Source organism: Podarcis liolepis (genome assembly GCF_965112155.1).
Source record: "Podarcis liolepis genome assembly, chromosome: 6".
Lineage (NCBI taxonomy): Eukaryota > Metazoa > Chordata > Lepidosauria > Squamata > Lacertidae > Podarcis > Podarcis liolepis.
This window is the reverse complement of record NC_139559.1, coordinates 56783211-56803743: the sequence shown is the minus strand read 5'-3', so window position 1 is coordinate 56803743 and position 20533 is coordinate 56783211. Positions and strand designations below refer to the sequence as shown.

Here is a 20533-nt window from a genome sequence, read left to right as displayed (position 1 = left end):
GACTGACAAAACAATTATTTAAATACATTAGAAACAACAACAAAGACTAGGGAGCAAGCTAACCTTTTAAGACAAGGGAAGAAAAAGAGATTACAGGAAGCGGAGTTAATTCTTTGCATCTGTATTCACTGTTGAAGATGGAGGGCAGATCCCTGAGTCTGAACTAACATATCATTTTAGAGATCATTAGGAAAGGGACTCAAAATAAAACAGCCAATGACATGACGCCATTATACAAATCTGCGGTGTAACCACACTTCAAATACACTTCTGGTCATCCGTGCACCTGAAAAAGGATGTAGAGCTGGAAAAAGTTCAGAAAAGGGCAACAAATATTTATCATTGGACTGGAACAACCCACTTATTAGGAAATGTGACAACATTAGGAGCTTTTTAGTTTAGAAAAAAGGTAAACAACATTATAGAGGTGTATAAAATTACGCACCATCACATAACACTAGAATTTGGGGTCATCTAATGAAGCTGGATATTGGAAGAGTCAGGACAGACAAAAAGGAAGTACTTATTCACATAGCACATTTGCTACCTTAAGATATAGCCATAGCACTCACGTGAATAGCTTTAGAGAGGATTTAGACAAATTCATGAAGCATAAGGGTATCAATGGCTACTGCAGGGGTCTGCAACCTTTAAGACAAAAAGAGCCACTTGGACCTGTTTCCGAAGAGAAAAAAACTGGGAGCCGCAAAACTTGTCATTATAAAAATAACTTTTTTGTCACTTTTTTATTATTTCTTTGTTTGACCCCTCAGAATTACTCCTCCTCATAGAAATAAACGTTAAAATAACAAGTTACCTTTTTGTGTGTGTGTTCTTCACTCCCCTTCAAAACAGTGACCAGCGTACATGCCCCCTTTCAATGCAGTGACCAGCGTACATGCCCATTACAATGTAGCGGGCGGGCGGGAAGGTGATGTCGGGACGGTGCGTGACTAACGCACGCACCTCCCCCATGCGACGTCACAGCCAGTACAGCGCCTGCCACAGTGGGGAGTGTCGGGGCGCACAATGCGCCTCCTCCCCTCGCTAGTATCCACCCCGGAGCCGCGGCAAAGGTGTAAAAGAGCCACAATCGGCTCCGGAGCCGCGGGTTGCAGACCCCTGGGCTACTGGTAGTGACGGCTGCAGTGCCATCTCCAGTGTTGGGGTCAGTTGGCCTATGAATACCAACTAGATGCTGAATTGAATGGGCTTTGGTCTGATACATCTGAATGACAATAAGAGCATTAGCTATATATTAAATTAACAGTCTGCGTCCTGTAAGTCCACATACATTATTTTTGAGGAACAAAGACTATGCCATACCTCGTGCAACCTGGAAACTTTGACTGTTCTGGTATCTGTCAGCAAAGACATGTTCTCACAGAGGCAGAATTATTTTATAATCATTATTATTAGAATGAGCTGTGTGCATACAGAATCAATTTCATGATTTTCTCCCCTGGAAAGCTTCACACACACCCCTCCCCAGGAATTACAAAGCAATAGGTGCTGTACAGAAATTCTGAACTGAAGATTCATTTCAGAAGACCAGCCCTGTTGTGTCTTACTTGCTACCAAGTTTACCTTCCAAAACATTGAAAATATCCTCTAGTGACTTGTATACACACTGGAGGAATTCTTGCACGTTCCTAGCCGGGTAGGCAGAAACATTACATCCAATCCAGTTGTCATGAACTCCATATCCGACACCAAAACCATCAGGCACCACTGGTGCAAATCCACCCATATTCACAGCAGGACTGCTCAGAGTGCTTGTGGAGAGAATGTTATGATTAATCTGGGCATAAGCTTGGTCCTGGTAAAAGTCTGGCAGAGGGATACCTCTGGATTCTGCCAGATACCGCAAGCCGTACAAGTGTCGATCAAATCCCTGACCTGTCAAGACAAAATGCAGTAATGAATGACACTGCAGAGAACAATGCCTGTATTTATGGCTTAACTCAGAGGTCAGCAACCTTTTTCAGCCATTCCTCAGACCATGTGGTGGGCTGGACTATATTGGGGGCGGGGGGGGGGGGATGAACGAATTCCTATGCCTCACAAATAACCCAGAGATGCATTTTAAATAAAAGGACACATTCTACTCATGTAAAAACATGCTGATTTCTGGACTGTCCATGGGCTGTATTGAGAAGGCGATTAGACCCCATCTGGCCCATGGGCCTTAGGTTGCCTACCCCTGGCTTAACTCCACTTCCAAAGCCACAAAGTTAATAGACAAGCTGCTCTTGTTTGGTTTAAAAAAATAAAAGTGCTATTGTGCCAAAATATGTGCACATATTTCTCATTTGTGCAAACAAATACTAAAACCACAACCAAACTATCCAGAGTTGCCCTTTTTCTTTGCTGAAAGGCCTTGCAGTAGAGAAGTCTTCCCCAACCTGGTACCCTCCAGATATTTTGGACTACAACTCCCATCACCCCGAGCACCAGTCATGCTGGCTCGGGGAGCTGATTGGCGTTGTAATCAAACAACATCTGAAGGGCACCAGGCTGAGAAGGCTGCAGTAGAAACTCAAGCAAACAAGGGAGTACCAAAAACAAGGGAGTCATTTGAAAATCTTCTCCAGAGGACCGGGGGAACCTTTCAGAATAGCCTGGGAAATGGGATGGAGGAATTGGTGGTAATTGCTCCCTAACCTCCTTTACAGGAGCCTTTACAGAAACAAGTCCTTTTCAGGGATAGAAAAGCACCTTTAGATCCAGCTCACTACAGTAACACAAGGATAAAATTAAAATGTACCTGGAAAGGCTGTTTTGCATATTGCAAATAAGTATTTTTCAAACATTCCTATAATGAAGTCAGATTCTGGATAAGTCTTTTCAAAACACTATTTAAATGTAGGGAATGTATTTAACTCTGCAAACACGCTAGCTGTGTGAGTGAATGTGATGCAAAGGTCCAGCAAGACACTCTGCGTCAAGGTGAAAATTAATCTGAACCCATTGTCTACCTCGACTGAAGCCACCGGGGAGAGGGACTGCAGCCGATGCTAAAAAACGAACTGAGTGAGGCGGCTTCGCAAGTCGCCTTGCCACTTACCCATAGCAGCTTCCTTTGTGAGCTGGTTGTGGAACTTGGAGCACTCCGCAATCATCTGCTGCAGTTCTGCGGTGCTGTGCTTGGGCAGATTCCTGACTAAAGCCTCTGAACACTTTTTTGTATGAACTGAGGCAGGACGGATGGTTTCAGTGCGACCGTGTTTGAATGCTGCTGTGCTGCAAGATTCATAGGTGGCAACAGTTTGGCCATATTGCCGTAGAAAAGCCACCTGGAAGGCAAGTTGCGTTATAGCATCAGGACTCAGCTTCCGCTTCTTTAGGAACTCCTTGCCTCCTTTTTCAAACTGAATGGCCTCCAGAGTCAGCGTTTTCACAGTGGCATCAAAATTCTGTTTGGCCTTGGTAATTCCTTCTTTCAAGGCATCGTTCAATTTAAAGCTCAGCTTCTGTACAGCTGCGGCAGAATCAACCGCGGCAGGCTGAGATGGAGGAGCAATCGCAGGCGACTGGGTGCTGTCTTTAAACACTTCGTTTTGGAATCTGAGTACAGCTACACCATCTCCCCAGGCGTGCTCAAAGTGAACTGCTGCGGTGCCATCTTTGGCTAAAATAAGGTTGAAGGATTTGTCATACCACCTGTTGACTCCATCACCATGGAGCATGGTATGGGACAAGTGGTTGAGATCTTTAATTGGAAAGTCATCGAGGCACAGGCAGAAGATTGCGGAATCCACCTTTGTTAAAGCTTCCTGATTGCCATTCTCAAGTAGCTCTTGTCTCAGCCGTGCCCATGTATCCCTGTTTTCGCTAGTCAAGCAAGCAAGAGGGAAGGCTGGAACGGGGCTGCTGTCGGAAATGATGTATTTTAGGTGTGCTTGAATTTCTGAAGGCGCCACTATGTTCCCATCTCTATCTAGAACATCAAACACATAGAAGTTTCCATTTCTAAGCACTAATAAATGCCGCTTACTTTCGTCTGTAAACAGCTCATCCTTGCTGAGCTTAGGCAGCCGTGTGGAATTAAAAAGCCTGAAGTACTGGGACATGTCTAGTGGGTAGGCATTCACCATGTAGGCACCAAACCACGAGAGAGAGGAGGGCACAAACCGAATGAACCTTTTGAAAGCTTGTGTGTCGCTTTTGGATGGGTTGAGATGAAAAACCTCTGGCTCTAAAAAGCCAGCCCTGAGAGTCTTCAAGAAACGCAGAGCAGAAACTGTCATGTTAGTCGCTCTCACAAGCTGGTCGTTATATTCAGCTTTGGGGTCAGAGTTGAAAGCCATGAAAGGATTGAAGTTCAAAACCACCGATTCACGTGCCCGTAAGTACATGTCAAACCAAGGACCTAAAATCGAGAGGCGGATAGAACTGATCAACACAAAGACCACAAGACAAACAAGGCTCATAAACATGAAATGTGGGCAAATGTTTATGAGAGGGACCTTCTTTTTTTAATTTGTGGGCCAGGAAGTATGGTAAACACGCTAAGTTTCTAAGCCCCTGCAATCCAAAATATAGCACCCTTTGATTTCTTCTTTGTGAAATTAACATGCATCCCTTATGTTTATTGCTTGAGGGCTACAATTTTGCATCTACGATCCATTCACAATTTGCTCTCCTCTTTGACATACCATTGTGTTGTGTCCTCTTGGGAAAGGGGAGGGGGAAGAGAGAAAGAACATTTACTTGTTTACCTGCCTATCCACTTCTGCTCTTTCCTCACCATCTTCCTTTACCTTTTCTGTTCCTTCCTCGTCCTCTTTTCTGCAACAATTCACAGTTCCTCAGCCAAGGTTTCATGTCTAATCCCTGTCTTCATTCTAGCCACTAAAGTAACTGAATTTTACACTTGGCTTAAAACCTGTGGTTTTTCTTCACAAATACAGGGGCTGCAAAGTAAATTTTAGTGGGAGATGAAAGGCAACACTTGACACAGTTCAAGCAGTAACATAAATGCATTAGAATAATTTTCAAGCTGATGCTTTGAAAATTCTTCAGTTTTATAGTTTAGTAACATTCAAAGTTTACAGCAGGGTGGTTTTTAAATAGCAATACAACAACAAAAAGCCTAGGGAAATGTAAAATTGAACATTCCCGTTAGTGTTTAGCATGCCCTCTTTCAGTCATAAAGCATTCCAGAGAAAGCCCAAGCCAAATTTAAATCTTAGGTAAGGAAGTGACCCAGTCCTGTGAAATGCTCTGCCAACAGAGATGCAGAAGCCACCTTCCGTTTCAACTGTTAAACGGCTGCTGAAAATTTTCCCATGCTGCCAGGCTTTTCCAGGCAATTAAGAAAACATCTTCCCATAATCGTTAGTGGATGGTCTTAAATTTTAAATTTTCATGTGTTTATATATGTGTGTGTTATCAGCCATTTTATTTTAAAAAATAGTAATAATACAACAGGCATATGCACACACACACACACACACACACACACAATTACTTCAGTAAGTACTTAAGAAAATCATCCACAGGTATCGACAAAACCAATGAGCTGTATGTTTTATATACAAGCAACCATGGTATGAGATACGTATGACAAAAGAGTGGCAATGATGGAGGGCAATGGCACATACTGCACATATCGCTGGAGACCAAGAGACTGCTCTGCCTCCTTTCTTTTAGCAAATGTTTTGTGCCACTGGGGAAGTGGTAATTCTGTATTGATTTGTTTTGGATGTTTGTATGTGATGCCAATAAAAGGTTTGGTGATGATGATGATATTGCACATATTTAGCCCACCAATTCCAGTCCTCAGGGGATTGGGCAACACTTACACCTTCACTGCAGAATAGTTCAGCTCTATGTTGTGTAGTGATGGCTTGAATTGTTTGCAGCCATTAGGCTTGAATGATTTGCTCTTTCATCTGCAAATGCCCACTTATCCCTGTACCAACATCAACTAGGTCACTGCCTGTTTACTAGGAAAGGAGACCCTTACCTTTCATTCTCCTATTCATCACAGACAAATAAAAAATAGATGAATGTCTTAGAATCATAGAACTGTCGAGTTGGAAGGGACCCCACAGGTACTCTAGTTCAACCCCCTGCAATGCAGGAATAGTCAGGCACTACTTCATTTCCAAGTAAGATCAAATGAATAAAAAGAGAACAGGATTCTTTCCTCTTTCACATGACAACTGCAACAGCAGAACTAACGTGTCAATTCCCCGCACTCCCCACATTTGAATGTCAGCCATATTCAGTGTAGAACCTTTTCAACTCCCGCCCGGGAACCAATGTCCGCACTGTGGAAGGACGTGTGGGTCCAGAATTGGCCTCCACAGTCACTTACGAACTCATTGTTAAAACCGTGTTTATGGAAGACAATCTTACTTGGGTACGAGTGATCGCCAAAGAAAAAGAAGAAGACCCTTTAAATCCATGGCTATAGCGTGGACATCGCCCTTTGGCTCACCTTCAACATCATTTTAACGTTATTGAGTATCAAAAAAGGAAAAGAAAGTATTACAGTTCACACTCACTAATTTCACATTCATTTATGTGCAGTGCAGAGTATCTTGGGTGTCAGGCATTGCTACTACTCAGTAGTCAGTGAGCTAATTTGATGAGAAATTACAATAGTGGAGAATATGGGTGGAATTTACAGATACCAGGTTTGCTCTGTACATAAACACTTCTGCTCTCCACCAACATCCTTATAAGCTACAACAACAACACGCCTTTGGGGGCTAAATTAATAAAAATCACTAACCTAAACACTATAGACATCCTCTTGCTTTCTTTCCTCTGCCTCTGTCTCTCTCTCAATCATTTTTGTCCTATTAAATTTGCCGTCTCCTTTTCTTTATTCTCTGGTCTTGCTGTCTGCATCTTTCATCTTTCTTGTTCTTTGATAAAATAAATGCTGTTCTCTCTCTGTCATCCTGCCTGCCCTCTCAAAGGCAAGCAATTTTATAATATTGACTAGGCTGGATTCTCCAAAGGTGGTACTTGCTTCGACATCCTGAAATAGATTTACATGTGGTTTGAGTCACTCATTGGATCACTGCAGCAACTATTTCCCTTCATTGTGCTTTCTGTTTAAGAATTACACAGGGGGCATTCAACTAATTTATCCCATCCACCCACACTGCACCCTCACCAAATCTGCTCCAGAGGTTTGGGGAACCCCTAGAACAAATTTAAGGGGCACAAAGGGGAAGACTGTTCCATTGCACAAGCAGAGATCCTTGCACTGATGGAACATTCACTTAGTACTACACTGGATACAACTTAGGATATTTTATTGTAGCAGTAAGCTTTCCTTCCCATTTCCTTCATCGCCACTTTCCAAGGCAAGAGATGAGATACAAGAGCTTGTCTTATACCAAGTCAGACCACTGACCCATCTAGTTCACTACTGTCTGTTCCAATTAGCAGCATCTCTCCAACGTCACAGGCAGAGGTGGTGCCTATGTACTACCTGAAATCCTTTAACTAGAGATGCCAGGGATTAAACCTGAGGCCCTCAGCATGCACAGTGACCTAGCAATTAGCCATGACCTCAAGTTCCAACGCTGGAGCCATCAACACAGCTCCAGGAATCTGCCTATGCAACCACTTCTCCCTCTCTCTGCATAAAATGACGTTTTTGTCCGAGACATCATATTCTTATGGGATTAGAAGTCCATATTAGACTTTGTAAACCAAGAAACAAGACACTGAAGAATGAAGTCTTCAGAACCATAAGTGCCTAAATGGTGCTGTGATCAAGGGACCATGCACCTTTTATGTTGTTGATACATTGATTCTGGTTGTCTGTACTTTAAAGAATATGTCTGGGTCAACATTACTTGCCAAGTGAAGATGTTTCCATGACATCTTGCTATTTCAGGGGAAAAGATAAGTCAGTTGTTTTGGAGTACTGATTGTAACATTGTCAAGAGCATTTCAAATCAGAGAGTATCCAGCTTCATTAACCTGAAATTAAGGTTAATGATAACTAAGGTTAATGCTAAACATGCCTGTTTATCACTTAGCTGGCTAAAGCATCCGGGTGACTTGCAGGTGTGAATGAACTTTAATGACATCAATTTAGACATGCCACAGAGAATCAAAAGTTGAGCATTCAAAAGACGCATGCAAGTAAGCAAGCAAGCTGCAGCAAGAGTTAATGGTCAGAGTGCGCCCTCTAACATGCCAAATTCTAGTCTGTTCTCAAGCAAGCAGTTTGAGGAACAGATGCCAAGAATGCAAAGCAGGTTTCACAATTACTTCCTTACCTGAAATATAACTAGTGTGCTTATTTTGCTTGTCTTGTGCAACCAACTGCTCATGTAATTCTCTACCAATTCCATCCCTAAAATTGACAGCAAGTTGTTCAGTTTTCCTTTAAAAAGAGAGAGTGAGAGAGAAATTAAGTAAAATTGTGATGCCTTTCTGAGAGTCAAGAGGAAAAGCACCCCGTGTGGCTGGACTGGTATGACTCCTTCCTTCCCCACCCTTGATGTTGCAAATGCTCCTGGCTAAGAATGAGGAAAGGTTGTTGTTAATTCAAAGGCTGAAGTTGATCCATTCTGGATCTACACTGGAAGAAGGTTCTGTAATCACTATGCTGGATGTGTGAGGATACAAGAACTAGTTTGGACTGGTGCACTGTGCTACTATGTTATCATAGATACCTGTCACCTCAGGCAACCTGGTGTGATATGGATAAACTGAAGTCTACAGTTTGAAGACTTGCATTTTAGAAATGGTTAATATTTCATGGAGGGTTTGATGTTCTAGGCTCACACCTGCCACTCAGGTGTGAGCCTAAGCAATCTTGGGAGAATACTGATTTTTTTAAAAACTACTTCAGTCCAGTTTTCAGCCCAGATTCAGGACAGAAGCAGCCTTGGTTTTCCTGCTGGGTGGTGTATGCTGGGAACTGGACGAGGGGAGTGCAATTCTATTTATCCTCTTGAATCTCTCTGTTGCATTCACTACTATCAGTCATGGTATCCTTCTGGGCCATCTTGCTAGGTTGGCACGGGGGGCACACTATTGTGTTGGTGCCAGTCCCTCATGGAGGATCAGTCCCAGAAAGTTGTGCCCCTTGGCCTTTGGCATCAAGGTTCTATTCTGTCCCCCAGGCTGGTTTACACCTATATGAAAGTGCTGGGAGAACTCACCTAGAGGTTGAGTGTCACCAATATGTGGATGACAGCTAGCTCTACCTCTCTCTTTCAGCTGTTAATCCCAAGGAGCCTGTGAAACCTTAACAGGTACCTGGAAACAGTTTTCACTGGATGAGGGCAATTAGTTAAAACTGTATCTAGGCAAGACACCTGTGCTCTGGGTGCGGAAGCCGAATTATCTGGCTAAAGAGACAAGATCGAACTCTCCTGAACAACTACATTTGTTGTTTGGCGGTTCTCCTGGACTTGGCACTGTCTGTGGAAGCACAGGTTACATCTATGGTTAGGAGCGCCTTTTCCTACTGAGAATGCAAGCTATTGCCCTACCTAGAGAGATCAGACCTTGCCTCAGTAATCGACACACTATTCACATCTAGGACGGACAACTGTGGGCAGACTGCTGCCTTTAAGTTGAGAAACTTCAACTGGTGCAGAATGCTGCTGCTTGGTTGCTAGATGGTGCACAGTAATCACAGAATGCAACTCCTATTCTGTACCAATCGTACTGGCTGCAGGTTGTGTTTCTGAATCCAATTCAAAGTGTTGATTTTGACCTTTAAAGCCACCAGTGGCTTGAGCCCATGTCCTCTAAAAGACCAATACAAGTCTCCTAGAATACAGTGATACCATGGAAGTCAAACGGAATCCATTCCAGAAGTCCGTTCGACTTCCAAAACTTTTGGAAACCAAGGCACAGATTCTGATTGGCTGCAGGAAGTTCCTGTAGCCAATCAGAAGCTGCGTCAGACATTCGGGTTCCAAAGAATGTTTGCAAACCGGAACACTCACTTCTGGGTCTGTGGCATTTGAGAGCCAAAACGTTTGACTTGCAAGGCGTTCGGGATCCAAGGTACGACTGTATTAAGATTTGCCTCAGAAGCTCTGCTCATATGCCCACCTGCCAGGCTGATGCTACTGGTGGGCCTGAGAGACAAGGTCCTTTCCGTGGTGGCCCCCAAACTGTGTAACTCCCTCCCTACAGAGGTGCATAATCCTTCAACATTGCTACTGTTGATATATATACTGTCTTTGGTTTCTTCTTTTTTCTTACCTGAATTGGGCATCATCTAAAAGAGGCTTTTGAGCATTTAGGTATCTTCTGATTGTGTCTTCAAGTTTTGGAATAGGCAAACTAATAAGGCAGGAGAAGAGAAGCAAAACAATATAAGGCCACACCATGTGAAACATTCCAAAGGAAAAGGCAAGAATAATACTGTTCTGTGTAATAAGTAGTTTTCCCTAGCAATTTATTATAAGTTAATTGCTGGTATGAAAAGACCTCAGTCTAAAATAATCCCTTACTAACTACACATTAACCTTTTGTACACTGACCCCATTTCTGTTTAGATCAGGCTTTGCCTGGTACCTTCCAGACATTTTGGATGACAGCTCCCATAGCTATCATTGAAATCCCAATTAGCTGCTCTGAAGTTAGAAGAGTAAATAAAAGAAGGTTCTGAAAGCTACAGAGAATTTTCATTACCTTGTATTAAAGTTCATGGTACAATACACAGTATCCTAGTATATACAAATAGCAAACTTGTTTTTCAAGTGACAATATTCACGTAGCCAAACCAATAACATACCTTCAACAAAGCCTTGGGGAAACCCAAGGATTGCTAAAGTCCCCTCCCCCGAAAAAAACCTTCAGCAGGAAAAACCTAAGCGGGAGGGGGAATCAAAAACAACAGCTCAAAAGAAGTGTGCATACACACGAAAGCTTATACCAGAACAAACTTGGTCTATAAGGTGCTACTGGACAATTTTTTATTTTTATTTCGACTGTGTCAGACCAACACGGCTACCTACCTGAATCTACAGCTCAAAAAACAGCCACAAAAAACTAACCATTCTCAGGGAGGAGATGGAATGGACTATCCTGGAAAAGCTGAACTCTGAACAGGAGCACTGCAATATTTTGCTGCAGGTTCTACATTTATGTTAATATTTAAGGGGCACCAGATCTTTTACCAATTTTTGTAACTTGGAAGTTTACCTGCTTATAAGGAACTGCTATATGACAAAAATACTTCTAAAACATATTAGTCACAATCCAAAGAAAAGTAGGTTCCACTGAATTTCTCTGGTACTTAGGCACACTAAGAATATAACTATTATCTTTACAGTGTGATCCTAAATATGTTTATTTAGAAGTACATCAAAGCAAACAATACACAAAGCAAACAAGCTGAAACAATTTCATTTTCTCCAAACTTTTCCATATGTTTTCGCCTGGTACTCATAATGTTAAGTCGTGGGTTGACATAGCAGTCGGCACAGCGATTTCTTCAAGTAGCTCTTTATTATGGTAAGCTGGAATAGAACTGACTGCGAGCAGCTCAGCCGGCCTGTATTTATAGGCAGCCGGCTGTCAACATTGTAACCACAACAGCCCAGATTTCCCGCCTAAAATAACTGGCGCGGACCTGAGTGAAAACTATCTACAGACCTGAGTGAAAACTATATACAGTATCCCCCTGTTGGCCCAGGGTGAAACTACACTACATAACACCCCTCCCCACCGAGATAAGGCGTTAGTTACAATCGTAATGGTTTCCTTATATACAGTACTACGCGTAATGGTTCAATTAGGCACAAAAGCATATCGGTTACATTTCCCATACTTAGACCAACAGTGATACCTGTCCAACAACATAGTCCTTTAAATGAGTTGGGCGCTTGGAAACTCTGCCAGACCGCCGGGGACTGGTAGCCAAGTCCGGAGGGCCACACAGTTCTCGCTGAGGCTGTGGTGCGACCCTAGGTGGCGTTGGAACCAACTCCCCTGGATCCGCTGCTGTGAGTGGAGCCTCCGCAAGTGGAGTGGTCTGAGTCTGTTCTGGAACGGCTTGGTTCGGCTCCACGCTGGCAGTTTGCGAGGGAGGTGTAGGTGGGGCCTCGCCATCTGTACGTGTCTCTTCTGGAGCCGCAAGCGCAGTTGGGGGCACCTCGGTAGTGTCCAAGTCCCCAACCCTGCGCCTAAGCTGGTCTATGTGCCGTCGCCACAAGCGTCCGTCTTCGAGTGCCACCTGGTACGAGCGAGGTCCAGTGACTCCCACTACTGTGGCTGGCACCCAAGGGATGTCCCCCACATAGTTCCGGGCAAAGACCTGGTTTCCTGGGACAAATGACCGTGGTGCGTTGGCACAGCCTGGGGGTTCAGCCACGGCAAAGTCTGGGTGTAGCCGGTCGAGCGGTGACCTGAGGCGGCGGCCCATAAGCAGTTCAGCAGGACTCCTCCCTGTGGCCGCATGAGGGGTGATGTGTTGCACGAACAAGTATTCGGCGACCCGCTCATGCCAGTCTCCCCGGTCCAGGCGCGCCAGTGCCTCTTTTGTCGAGCGCACCATTCTTTCCGCTTGCCCGTTGCTGGATGGATGAAAGGGTGCCGTTAGGGCATGGCGGATGCCCAGTCCCAAAAGATACCGCTCAAACGTGCCTGACGTGAACTGCGGTCCGTTGTCAGAGACAAGGACATCAGGACACCCATGCGTTGCAAACAGGCCTCGCAGCACCCGGATGACAGCTTCGGTAGTGGTGGAGGGCATCAGGGCGACCTCCAGCCATTTGGAATAGGCGTCCACCACTACCATAAAGGTCCGGTCGTGAAAAGGGCCAGCCAGATCGATGTGCACCCTCGACCAGGGTGTCTTTGGCGTCTCCCAGGTGTGTCCCTTAGCTGCCGGTGGTGCAGGCCTCGACTCCTGGCACGCTTGACAGGCGGACACCCAGGCAGTGATGGCATCGTCCATATTAGGCCACCAGACGTAACACTGAGCCAACGCCTTCATTTTGACAATTCCCGGGTGGCCAACGTGCAGAGCCTCCAGGACGCGCTGACGGAGTCCCTGGGGAATCACGACGCGGTCTCCCCACAGCAGACAGCCGCGATGAGCTGAGAGTTCATGTTGTCTGGTTGCGAAGGGCTGGAACTCCGATGCAAAGGGCCCTTGTGGCCACCCCCTCCACACCCAGTTGAGCACCCGGCTGATGGTGCGATCCTGGGCAGATGCGGAGGCCACAGTGGCAGCCGATACAGGCGCTGCCGGAAGATCCTCAATCAGAAGGAGCGATGAAGCTGGAGCCGGGTCTTCCACAAATGCTGGAAGAGGGCAACGGCTGAGGGCGTCGGCATGGCCCATCGATTTCCCCGGGCGATGGATGAGCCGGTAGTGGTAGGCAGCCAGGAAAACAGTCCATCGCAGCATGCGTGGTGAGAGGACCGGTGGAGTTGGACGATCACCGGCGAGGAGGCCCAGGAGTGGCTTGTGGTCAGTGATGAGGTCAAAAGTCCTGCCATAGAGGTATTCATGAAACCTCTTCACTCCAGCCACAAGTGCCAATGCCTCCTTGTCGAGCTGGCTGTAATTCCGTTCCGTCGGAGATAGTGTCCTGGAAAAGTAGGCGAGCGGTGCTTCTCTTCCATCTGGAAAACGGTGATTAAGGACAGCACCGATGCCAAAAGGTGAGGCGTCGCAGGCAAGGACCAGCGGCCTGGATTCACTGTACTGTACCAGCACACTGTCTGAAGAAAGGAGAGCCTTGACCGCGTTGAAGGCCGCCGTCTCCCGATGACCCCAGGCCCAAGGCGTCTTAGTGCTAAGGAGTCGGTGAAGAGGCTCAGCCACTGTGGCTTTGTGGGGCAGGAACATGTTATAAAAGTTCAGCAGCCCCAGGAATGCCTGCAACTCCGTTTTGTTCTTTGGAGTGGGGGCCTGCTGGATAGCGCGGATCTTGGATGTGGTTGGATGAAGACCGGAGGCATCGATAAGATAGCCCAGGAACTCTACCTGTGGAACGGCAATCTGGCACTTCTCCCTCTTTACCTTGAGCCCGGCCTCCTGGAACCTGGTCAGCACGGCACGGAGGCGCTCGAACAGCTGCTGGTGTGAGTCTGCAGACACCAAGACATCATCAAAATATGGTACCACGCCCGGAAGCCCTTGCAGGAGACGCTCCATAAGGCTTTGGAAGATGCCAGGAGCCACACTCACCCCGAACTGCAACCGGCGGCAACAGAATGCCCCCCGGTGGGTGACGATCGTCTGGGCTTCAGCAGTGGCATCATCGACTGGCAGTTGTTGATAGGCTTGGGCAAGGTCCAGCTTAGCGAAGACCTTACCCTCACCCAGGGAATGCAGCAGGTGTTGGACAACAGGAACCGGATAAGCGTGCTGCTGAAGTGCCTTGTTGATCGTGCACTTGTAGTCAGCGCAGATTCTCACCGACCCATCTGGCTTGACAGGCGTGACGATGGGGGTTTCCCACTTTGCGTGGTCAACCGGCTCCAAAACTCCTTGGGCGATCAGTTTGTCCAGTTGTTCGTCCACCTTAGCCTTGAGAGCAAAGGGAACCCGGCGTGGCTTTAGCTTGATGGGGGCGACTTGTGGATCAAGGCTAAAGGAGATGGGCGTACCTGTATATTGGCCCAAGGTGCCGTCAAAAACCTCGGCAAAGTCTTTGACCAGACCCTCAGTCTCTGCGTTAGAGATGCAGTTGATGCCGGTGACTTCCAGGCCGAGGGCATCAAACCAGTCTAGCCCTAGGAGGCTTGGCCGCTGACCTTCGACCACCACCAACCGGAGCAGGCCCGAAAAATCCTTGAAGGCGATCCGGAACCGGCCAACGCCTACCACGGGAATGTCGTTTCCCTGGTAGTCTCTCAGGTGTACGCGGTGAGAGTCGAGTTGCCTTTTGGATACTCTGGGTACCAGTCTTTTGATGGTGCTCCATGACACGATGGACAGGGCAGACCCGGTGTCGATCTCCATGTCACATGGAGCTCCTTCAATGAGCACCGTGACGTTCAGCTTGCGTCGCGTAGGCGAGTCGGTTTGGCCAATCGTGGTTCCAGACGGGCAGCGGCAGTTGGTGAGAGCGAAACAACTTTCCTTGGCAGACTGGAGTGAAGACTTGGACTTGCGAGTCGATGAAGGGGGGGTGTCAGACGGAGCCGATCGGCAGACCTTAGCGATGTGGCCCCTTCTGGAACACTTCCTACAGATGGCGTCTCTGAATCGACACTTGGCACGGGAATGGTTGCCTCCGCAGCCAGCACATTCCGGTTGGCCCTTGGACTTCTGTTGGAACTTCCTGCGCTCCCGCTTTGTCTGGTGCACGTCATCGTCTTCACTGGAGGATGCCTCCTCACTGCTGGCCTCTTCATGATGCACCGGAACTGGCTCCCTAGCAAGACGCGGGCTGCTGGACTTGCGGATCTCCTGGGATCATCAGCTTCTGAGGCCACAGCCTCCTCAATGGCTTTCTGTAGCGTGAGGTCTGGCTTGGCTAGGAGACGCCGTTGCAGATGGATGTCCCGGACCCCGCAGACGATTCGATCCATTAGGGCATCGTCTAAGTCTCGGAACTCACAGTGCATTGCAGCCTGTCGCAGGGCGGTGGTGTAGTTGTTGATTGACTCCCCCTCTGCCTGGTTCCGGTGGTAGAACGCATGGCGGGCAGCAATCTTGGACGGCTTTGGTGCGTAGTGGTTGCGGAGCTTCTCTTGGATCGTGTCCCATGGTGTTGCCTGGACTGCTTCAGGCGCAACCAACGCTCGGGCCGTCTCAAACACCTCAGGCCCACAGAGGCTGAGGAATAGGCCCCGCTTCCGATCCTTTGATACTGCTGTCAGCTCGTTGGCTTGGAGGTAGCAGTCGAACCGAGCGAGGTAGGAGTCCCATGATTCAGAGGCTGGCGCAAACGGCGGTAGAGGCACAAGTGAAGCCATGATTCTGATGCCGGCGTGAAGGGCGATGGATGGAACACAGTGCTCTAGCCAGAACAGTCAGCTCTGAATTGGTTCTGCCCAGTGATTTCGCTCAGTGATTTCGCTCTGTGATTCAGCTCAGTGATTCAGCTCAGTTCAGAGGCTGGCCGCATCTGGCTGTGCTCTGATGTCCATCCATCCCATCCTCGTCGCCAGTGTTAAGTCGTGGGTTGACATAGCAGTCGGCACAGCGATTTCTTCAAGTAGCTCTTTATTATGGTAAGCTGGAATAGAACTGACTGCGAACAGCTCAGCCGGCCTGTATTTATAGGCAGCCGGCTGTCAACATTGTAACCACAACAGCCCAGATTTCCCGCCTAAAATAACTGGCGCGGACCTGAGTGAAAACTATCTACAGACCTGAGTGAAAACTATATACAGTATCCCCCTGTTGGCCCAGGGTGAAACTACACTACATAACACATAAAGTAGGCAAAGAAGCATGAGGAAACTAATATATTTGTGTAAATTTAAATATAGATGGCAATCATGAAAATCATGCCCTGCTTTTAGCACTGACCTTTCACCTACATACTGTACCTTTATCTCAGCCTAAATGAAGGCAGAAGGCTTTTCATTACCAGCTGCATTACATATACTTCTCCTCTTTCTCTCTGGCAATGGAACTGTGCCCTCTTCCAGAACTAATTTGCTTTTGAAAGGGGTAGGAACTAACATAAGGAAACGTTCTCCAGATCACATTAACATAGCAAATCCTTTTGCTGCTGTACTCACTGAAACATTGTACCATTTCTATCCATGCAATGTAATTTTGTGAGTCAATCCATGGGATCTTATCTATGTCAAGTTAATGAATGTAACCCAGGGGTGATAGTGCTTCCTGACTGATTGAACACTGAGTAAAAGGGCACAATCTTGTTTAGATGCGCTATGAGGGCAGGGGGAGAGACACCTGGAGTTTTCAGGCAAAGAGGAAGCCCTCCAGTGGGTGGCTGTCTGAGTTATTAAAAAAAACCTGTGGGATACCTGTGCCCTCCAGATGCTATTGGACTACAACTCCCATCAGCCTCAGAAAGCATGGTCAGATAGCAGGGATGATAAGAGTCCAACATCCAGTAGGTAATGTCCCCCTCCCCCTCGCTGATCTGCTTGTGACATCCTCTCAGAGGGTAGGCAAACTGTATTCCTTGGGCTACAGCTGAAAGGTCCAGATGTGAAAACACACCTGTACCTTTTAAGACTCGCATTGAAGGGAGATTGTCAAAAATGCAGTGTTTCCATCTCCCACTTCACCGTGATGGAGAACTGGGATCCTACAGCACTCTCTTTTTTACCTAATAGGGTTCTTAATAAAGGTCTCTTGTGTCCTGGATTTGGCAACATCTAATTAGAAATGCTTCAACGCCCAGCTTAATTACAAGGTGCCTTGCCTCCCGTCTCCCTGTAAAGCCCTGCATGTATTGATTTATTATATTTATATCCCATCTTTACTCCAAGGAGCTCAAGGCGGTGCACATGGTTGTTCTCCTCCTCCTCTCCATTTTATTTTCACAACAACCCTGCGAGGGAGGGAGGTTAGACTGAGAGTGACTAGCTCAAGGTCACCCACCGAGCTTCGCGGCCGAGGTTGGGGGTGGCGGGCGGTCATTTGAACTCTGGCCTCTCCCAGACTCTAGTCTAACCCGACACTAGCCACTCTGCCCCCTGCACATGCTCCGGAGACCCGCGCTCCGCTTCCCATCTTCGCACGGCTGAACACCGAAAAGCACCGCCCTGCTCAGAAGGAAGGAGGCGGAGCCAGGAACCAAACTGGCTCTAGAGGCGCCCTTGCCAAGAAACCTGGCCGGCAGCGGGGGCGCCTCAGGCCAAGCCCAGCCCTCTCCTCCTCCTCCTCCCGCCGCGGAAGCGCCACCTTACCGGGGAAGGCTCTTCTGATAATGCATGGTGGGCACGAGGCTGCGGTGCAAATACTGGGAGACGGAGCCGTCCTGGCTGTAGTTTCTCCGCGGCCCGGCCAGGGCAGGCGGGAGCAGGGCGGCAGACGCCCCGCAGAAGCGGGGCCAAGGAGAGAAGAGCAGCGCCGCCGTCGCCATGCTGAGCTCGTCACTTTCCCGGTGCGGCCGCCGCCAGCTCCTCCTCCCTCCACGCCGCAGCCAACTCTTGCGCCGCCTCTAGGAGGAGTCAGCTCAGGCCTCCCTGGGAGGAGGAAGCAAGAGCACGGCAGCTATAGGCTGCAGCCTCGGAGGAGGAAAGGGCTGGCACTAGGGACCGCTTGGTGGTCCGGGACACTCAGCCTACCCAGCGTCATGGCAAACGCGAGACCCTTTTTCCTGCATTCAGCTTCCCAGTTCCTGAAACTGCAGAAGCTTTGGGCGCTTCGTGCTGCCGAGAAGCGGCGGGGAGCAGCTCTCAGCAGTGGCCTCCCTCCCGCAAGGGGACGCCGCTGCTTATTCAGCTGGGAGGCGGCCACCAGGCTTATCAGCGCTGCGCCCTGCCCGGGGCTTGCTCTGCTCCTCAGGCGCGCTTCACTCAGCGCCCCGTAAATCAGCGGGGCAGGGAAGAAGCTGCTGAGCAGGTTTCCGCGCGCTCCGCGGCAAGGGCCGCTGCCGGCAGCTTGCTACCCCGTTTCCAGAGTTTCGAGGCTGGCATCCAGGAGGCTTCCGGGAGCACCGTTCTCGCTGGCTGCTCCTGCTAATAAGAAAAGCTCGACGGCAGCCACAGAGTTCCGAGGAGCGCTCCGCTAGCGGCGGCCCCTTCGTCATCCGGCTACATCCACAGACGACCGTCAAGGCGCCCACCGAGCCTTGCAATGCTTGGCGGCGACACCCCCCTTTCTGATCCGTGGTGGTCGCTAGTCCGCTTCCCGCCCTTGGCCTGACGCCGCAGGCTGTTCTTATGTGCTTATCTGTAGGCTCTCCCCACCATTTGGAAACCTACGTGATGCACAAGCATCTTACCTGCTGAAAAGCATTGATCTTGTGTGACATGTTTAAACATGTGCAGAGGCATATCGAGGGTCCTTTGCGCCCTTGATAAGGGGCTGTATCAGCACACACATCCCGGGGAAAAAAATCATTTTGTTACAATAACCACAACCACATTAAAAATTGTCATTTTACGCAACCAAACTACTTGGAGCATCTGAAGTGAGAGTGAGGCGAGGAGGAAGGGCAAAAAAATTATGCATGTTTTTGTGCTGTGGTGCAAGAAGGACAGGAAGCTTTTCCCATGTTTAATCACCCTGCAATAGCGGCAGTGCATCAACATGTGCATATACATCATATACTCCATAGTGATTTTTGGGACACCCAGGGCCTGCGCTCCCTGCAAGGGGCCCTGCAAGTAGGAGGGGAACCACATCAACTCGCATCCGAGGATACCAAAAAAATAACATTCCCCTGTCCCTCTCACAATAACAATCCATTGGTCAGGGCAAGCAAGGCTGCTTCAGTCCCAAACACCAGCCTGAACCCAAATTGGCAAAGGTGCAGAAGTTGCTGGACTACAGTTACCATAATCCCTGACTATTGGCCATGCTGCTGAGGCTGCCAGGAGATGTAGTCCAACAACATCTAGGAACCCAAGCTTGGGAAAGGCTGGTCTAGGCAATTGCTTCCGCCAAGAACGTCTGGAACAAAGTCACCACGTCCCTCTTGAGCCCCTTCCGAAAAGGGGATATTAGCAACTGGCTGGTACAGTGGTACCTTGGGTTAAGAACTTAATTCGTTCTGGAGGTCCGTTCATAACCTGAAACTGTTCTTAACCTGAGGTACCACTTTAGCTAATGGGGCCTCCCGCTGCCGCCGTGCCATTTCTGTTCTCATCCTGAAGCAAAGTTCTTAACCCAAAGTACTATTCCTGGGTTAGTGGAGTCTGTAACCTGAAGTGTCTGTAGCCTGAGGTACCACTGTAGTTGCTACATAAATTGAGAATGTGCCCTTATAGAGTGGTCGCACTACCACTGCTTTCAGGATGCAATAAGGCATTCACCAGATATTGAATCAGCTTGGTCAGGACTAGACAGTGTGCTTGTTAAGAACTGTATTAAACAGCATCCAATTCAGCACAGAGATGAGGGATTTGTCCCCGCAGGTATCTTGAGTGTTCCAATATTCTGTTGATCAAGGCTGATGATAAAAAAAAAACCCTCACCACTGGAATAATTCTGCTGAATGGCTACCAGTGGGGGAGGGGGGAAATAACAGCAAATACTTTTTACAAGAGAGGCTCCCTAAATGCCATAGTAATCATTGTCTAAATAAGTGAGGCAAACCCTTTGAAAAATGTGAGCCATATTTGTGGCTGATAATCTTCATAAATCAAATTCTTCTCTTGCTTTAATTGAAGATGGTTATTGAGTTAATGTTATTGTTCTCCCAAACTAACCGCAAATGCCAGTTTTTGTCAGTAGCCTCTATATGCATTTTTACTGGTTAGGATATGTCTTAAATCATGCATTTACAGGTGCACTTGCCCTTTTCATCCTGATACTAATAGTGAAAAGCTAACCTGATTAAAGAAGTCCAGTCTGTTCCCCATGTCTGTCCTATTGTGATAATCCAGCATTACTCACCCGGCGCTTGAATGGCTGCATACCCTTTTCTGTTCCTTTTATAGCTAACATTGAAACTGAGCTTATAACAAATTGTGC

At 47.6% G+C, this 20533-nt stretch overlaps 2 protein-coding genes across 5 annotated transcripts in view; one reads left to right on the top strand and one right to left on the bottom strand.

Moving 5' to 3' along the window:
• Nucleotides 1-318: 318 nt before the first annotated feature.
• Nucleotides 319-17975, bottom strand: CPT2 (carnitine palmitoyltransferase 2; the record flags this gene model as incomplete). 3 transcript variants are annotated; one of them, XM_083510093.1, is made up of 6 exons in its annotated part: nucleotides 319-631; nucleotides 1132-1899; nucleotides 3068-4372; nucleotides 8256-8362; nucleotides 10204-10284; nucleotides 17800-17975. In XM_083510093.1, 5 exons carry the CDS (start codon nucleotides 17973-17975, stop codon nucleotides 1568-1570), a joined length of 2001 nt encoding a protein of 666 aa, XP_083366219.1. In that variant the 3' UTR covers nucleotides 319-631; nucleotides 1132-1567. The 3 variants fall into 3 exon arrangements, with proteins under 3 accessions (XP_083366219.1, XP_083366220.1, XP_083366221.1); XM_083510094.1 differs by having other exon boundaries at nucleotides 3068-6997; nucleotides 17800-17939; XM_083510095.1 differs by lacking the exons at nucleotides 319-631; nucleotides 8256-8362; nucleotides 10204-10284; nucleotides 17800-17975 and adding an exon at nucleotides 4722-5415 and having other exon boundaries at nucleotides 1379-1899.
• SLC1A7 (solute carrier family 1 member 7) overlaps nucleotides 17706-20533 on the top strand; it is a 40572-nt gene continuing 37744 nt past the window's right edge. Inside the window, exon 1 of one of the 2 annotated variants that reach the window (XM_083510108.1) lies at nucleotides 17706-19783. The gene's annotated coding sequence lies outside the window, so the exon portion shown is untranslated. The remainder of the gene's footprint in view (nucleotides 19784-20533) is intronic. The other variant, XM_083510109.1, reaches the window with a different exon arrangement.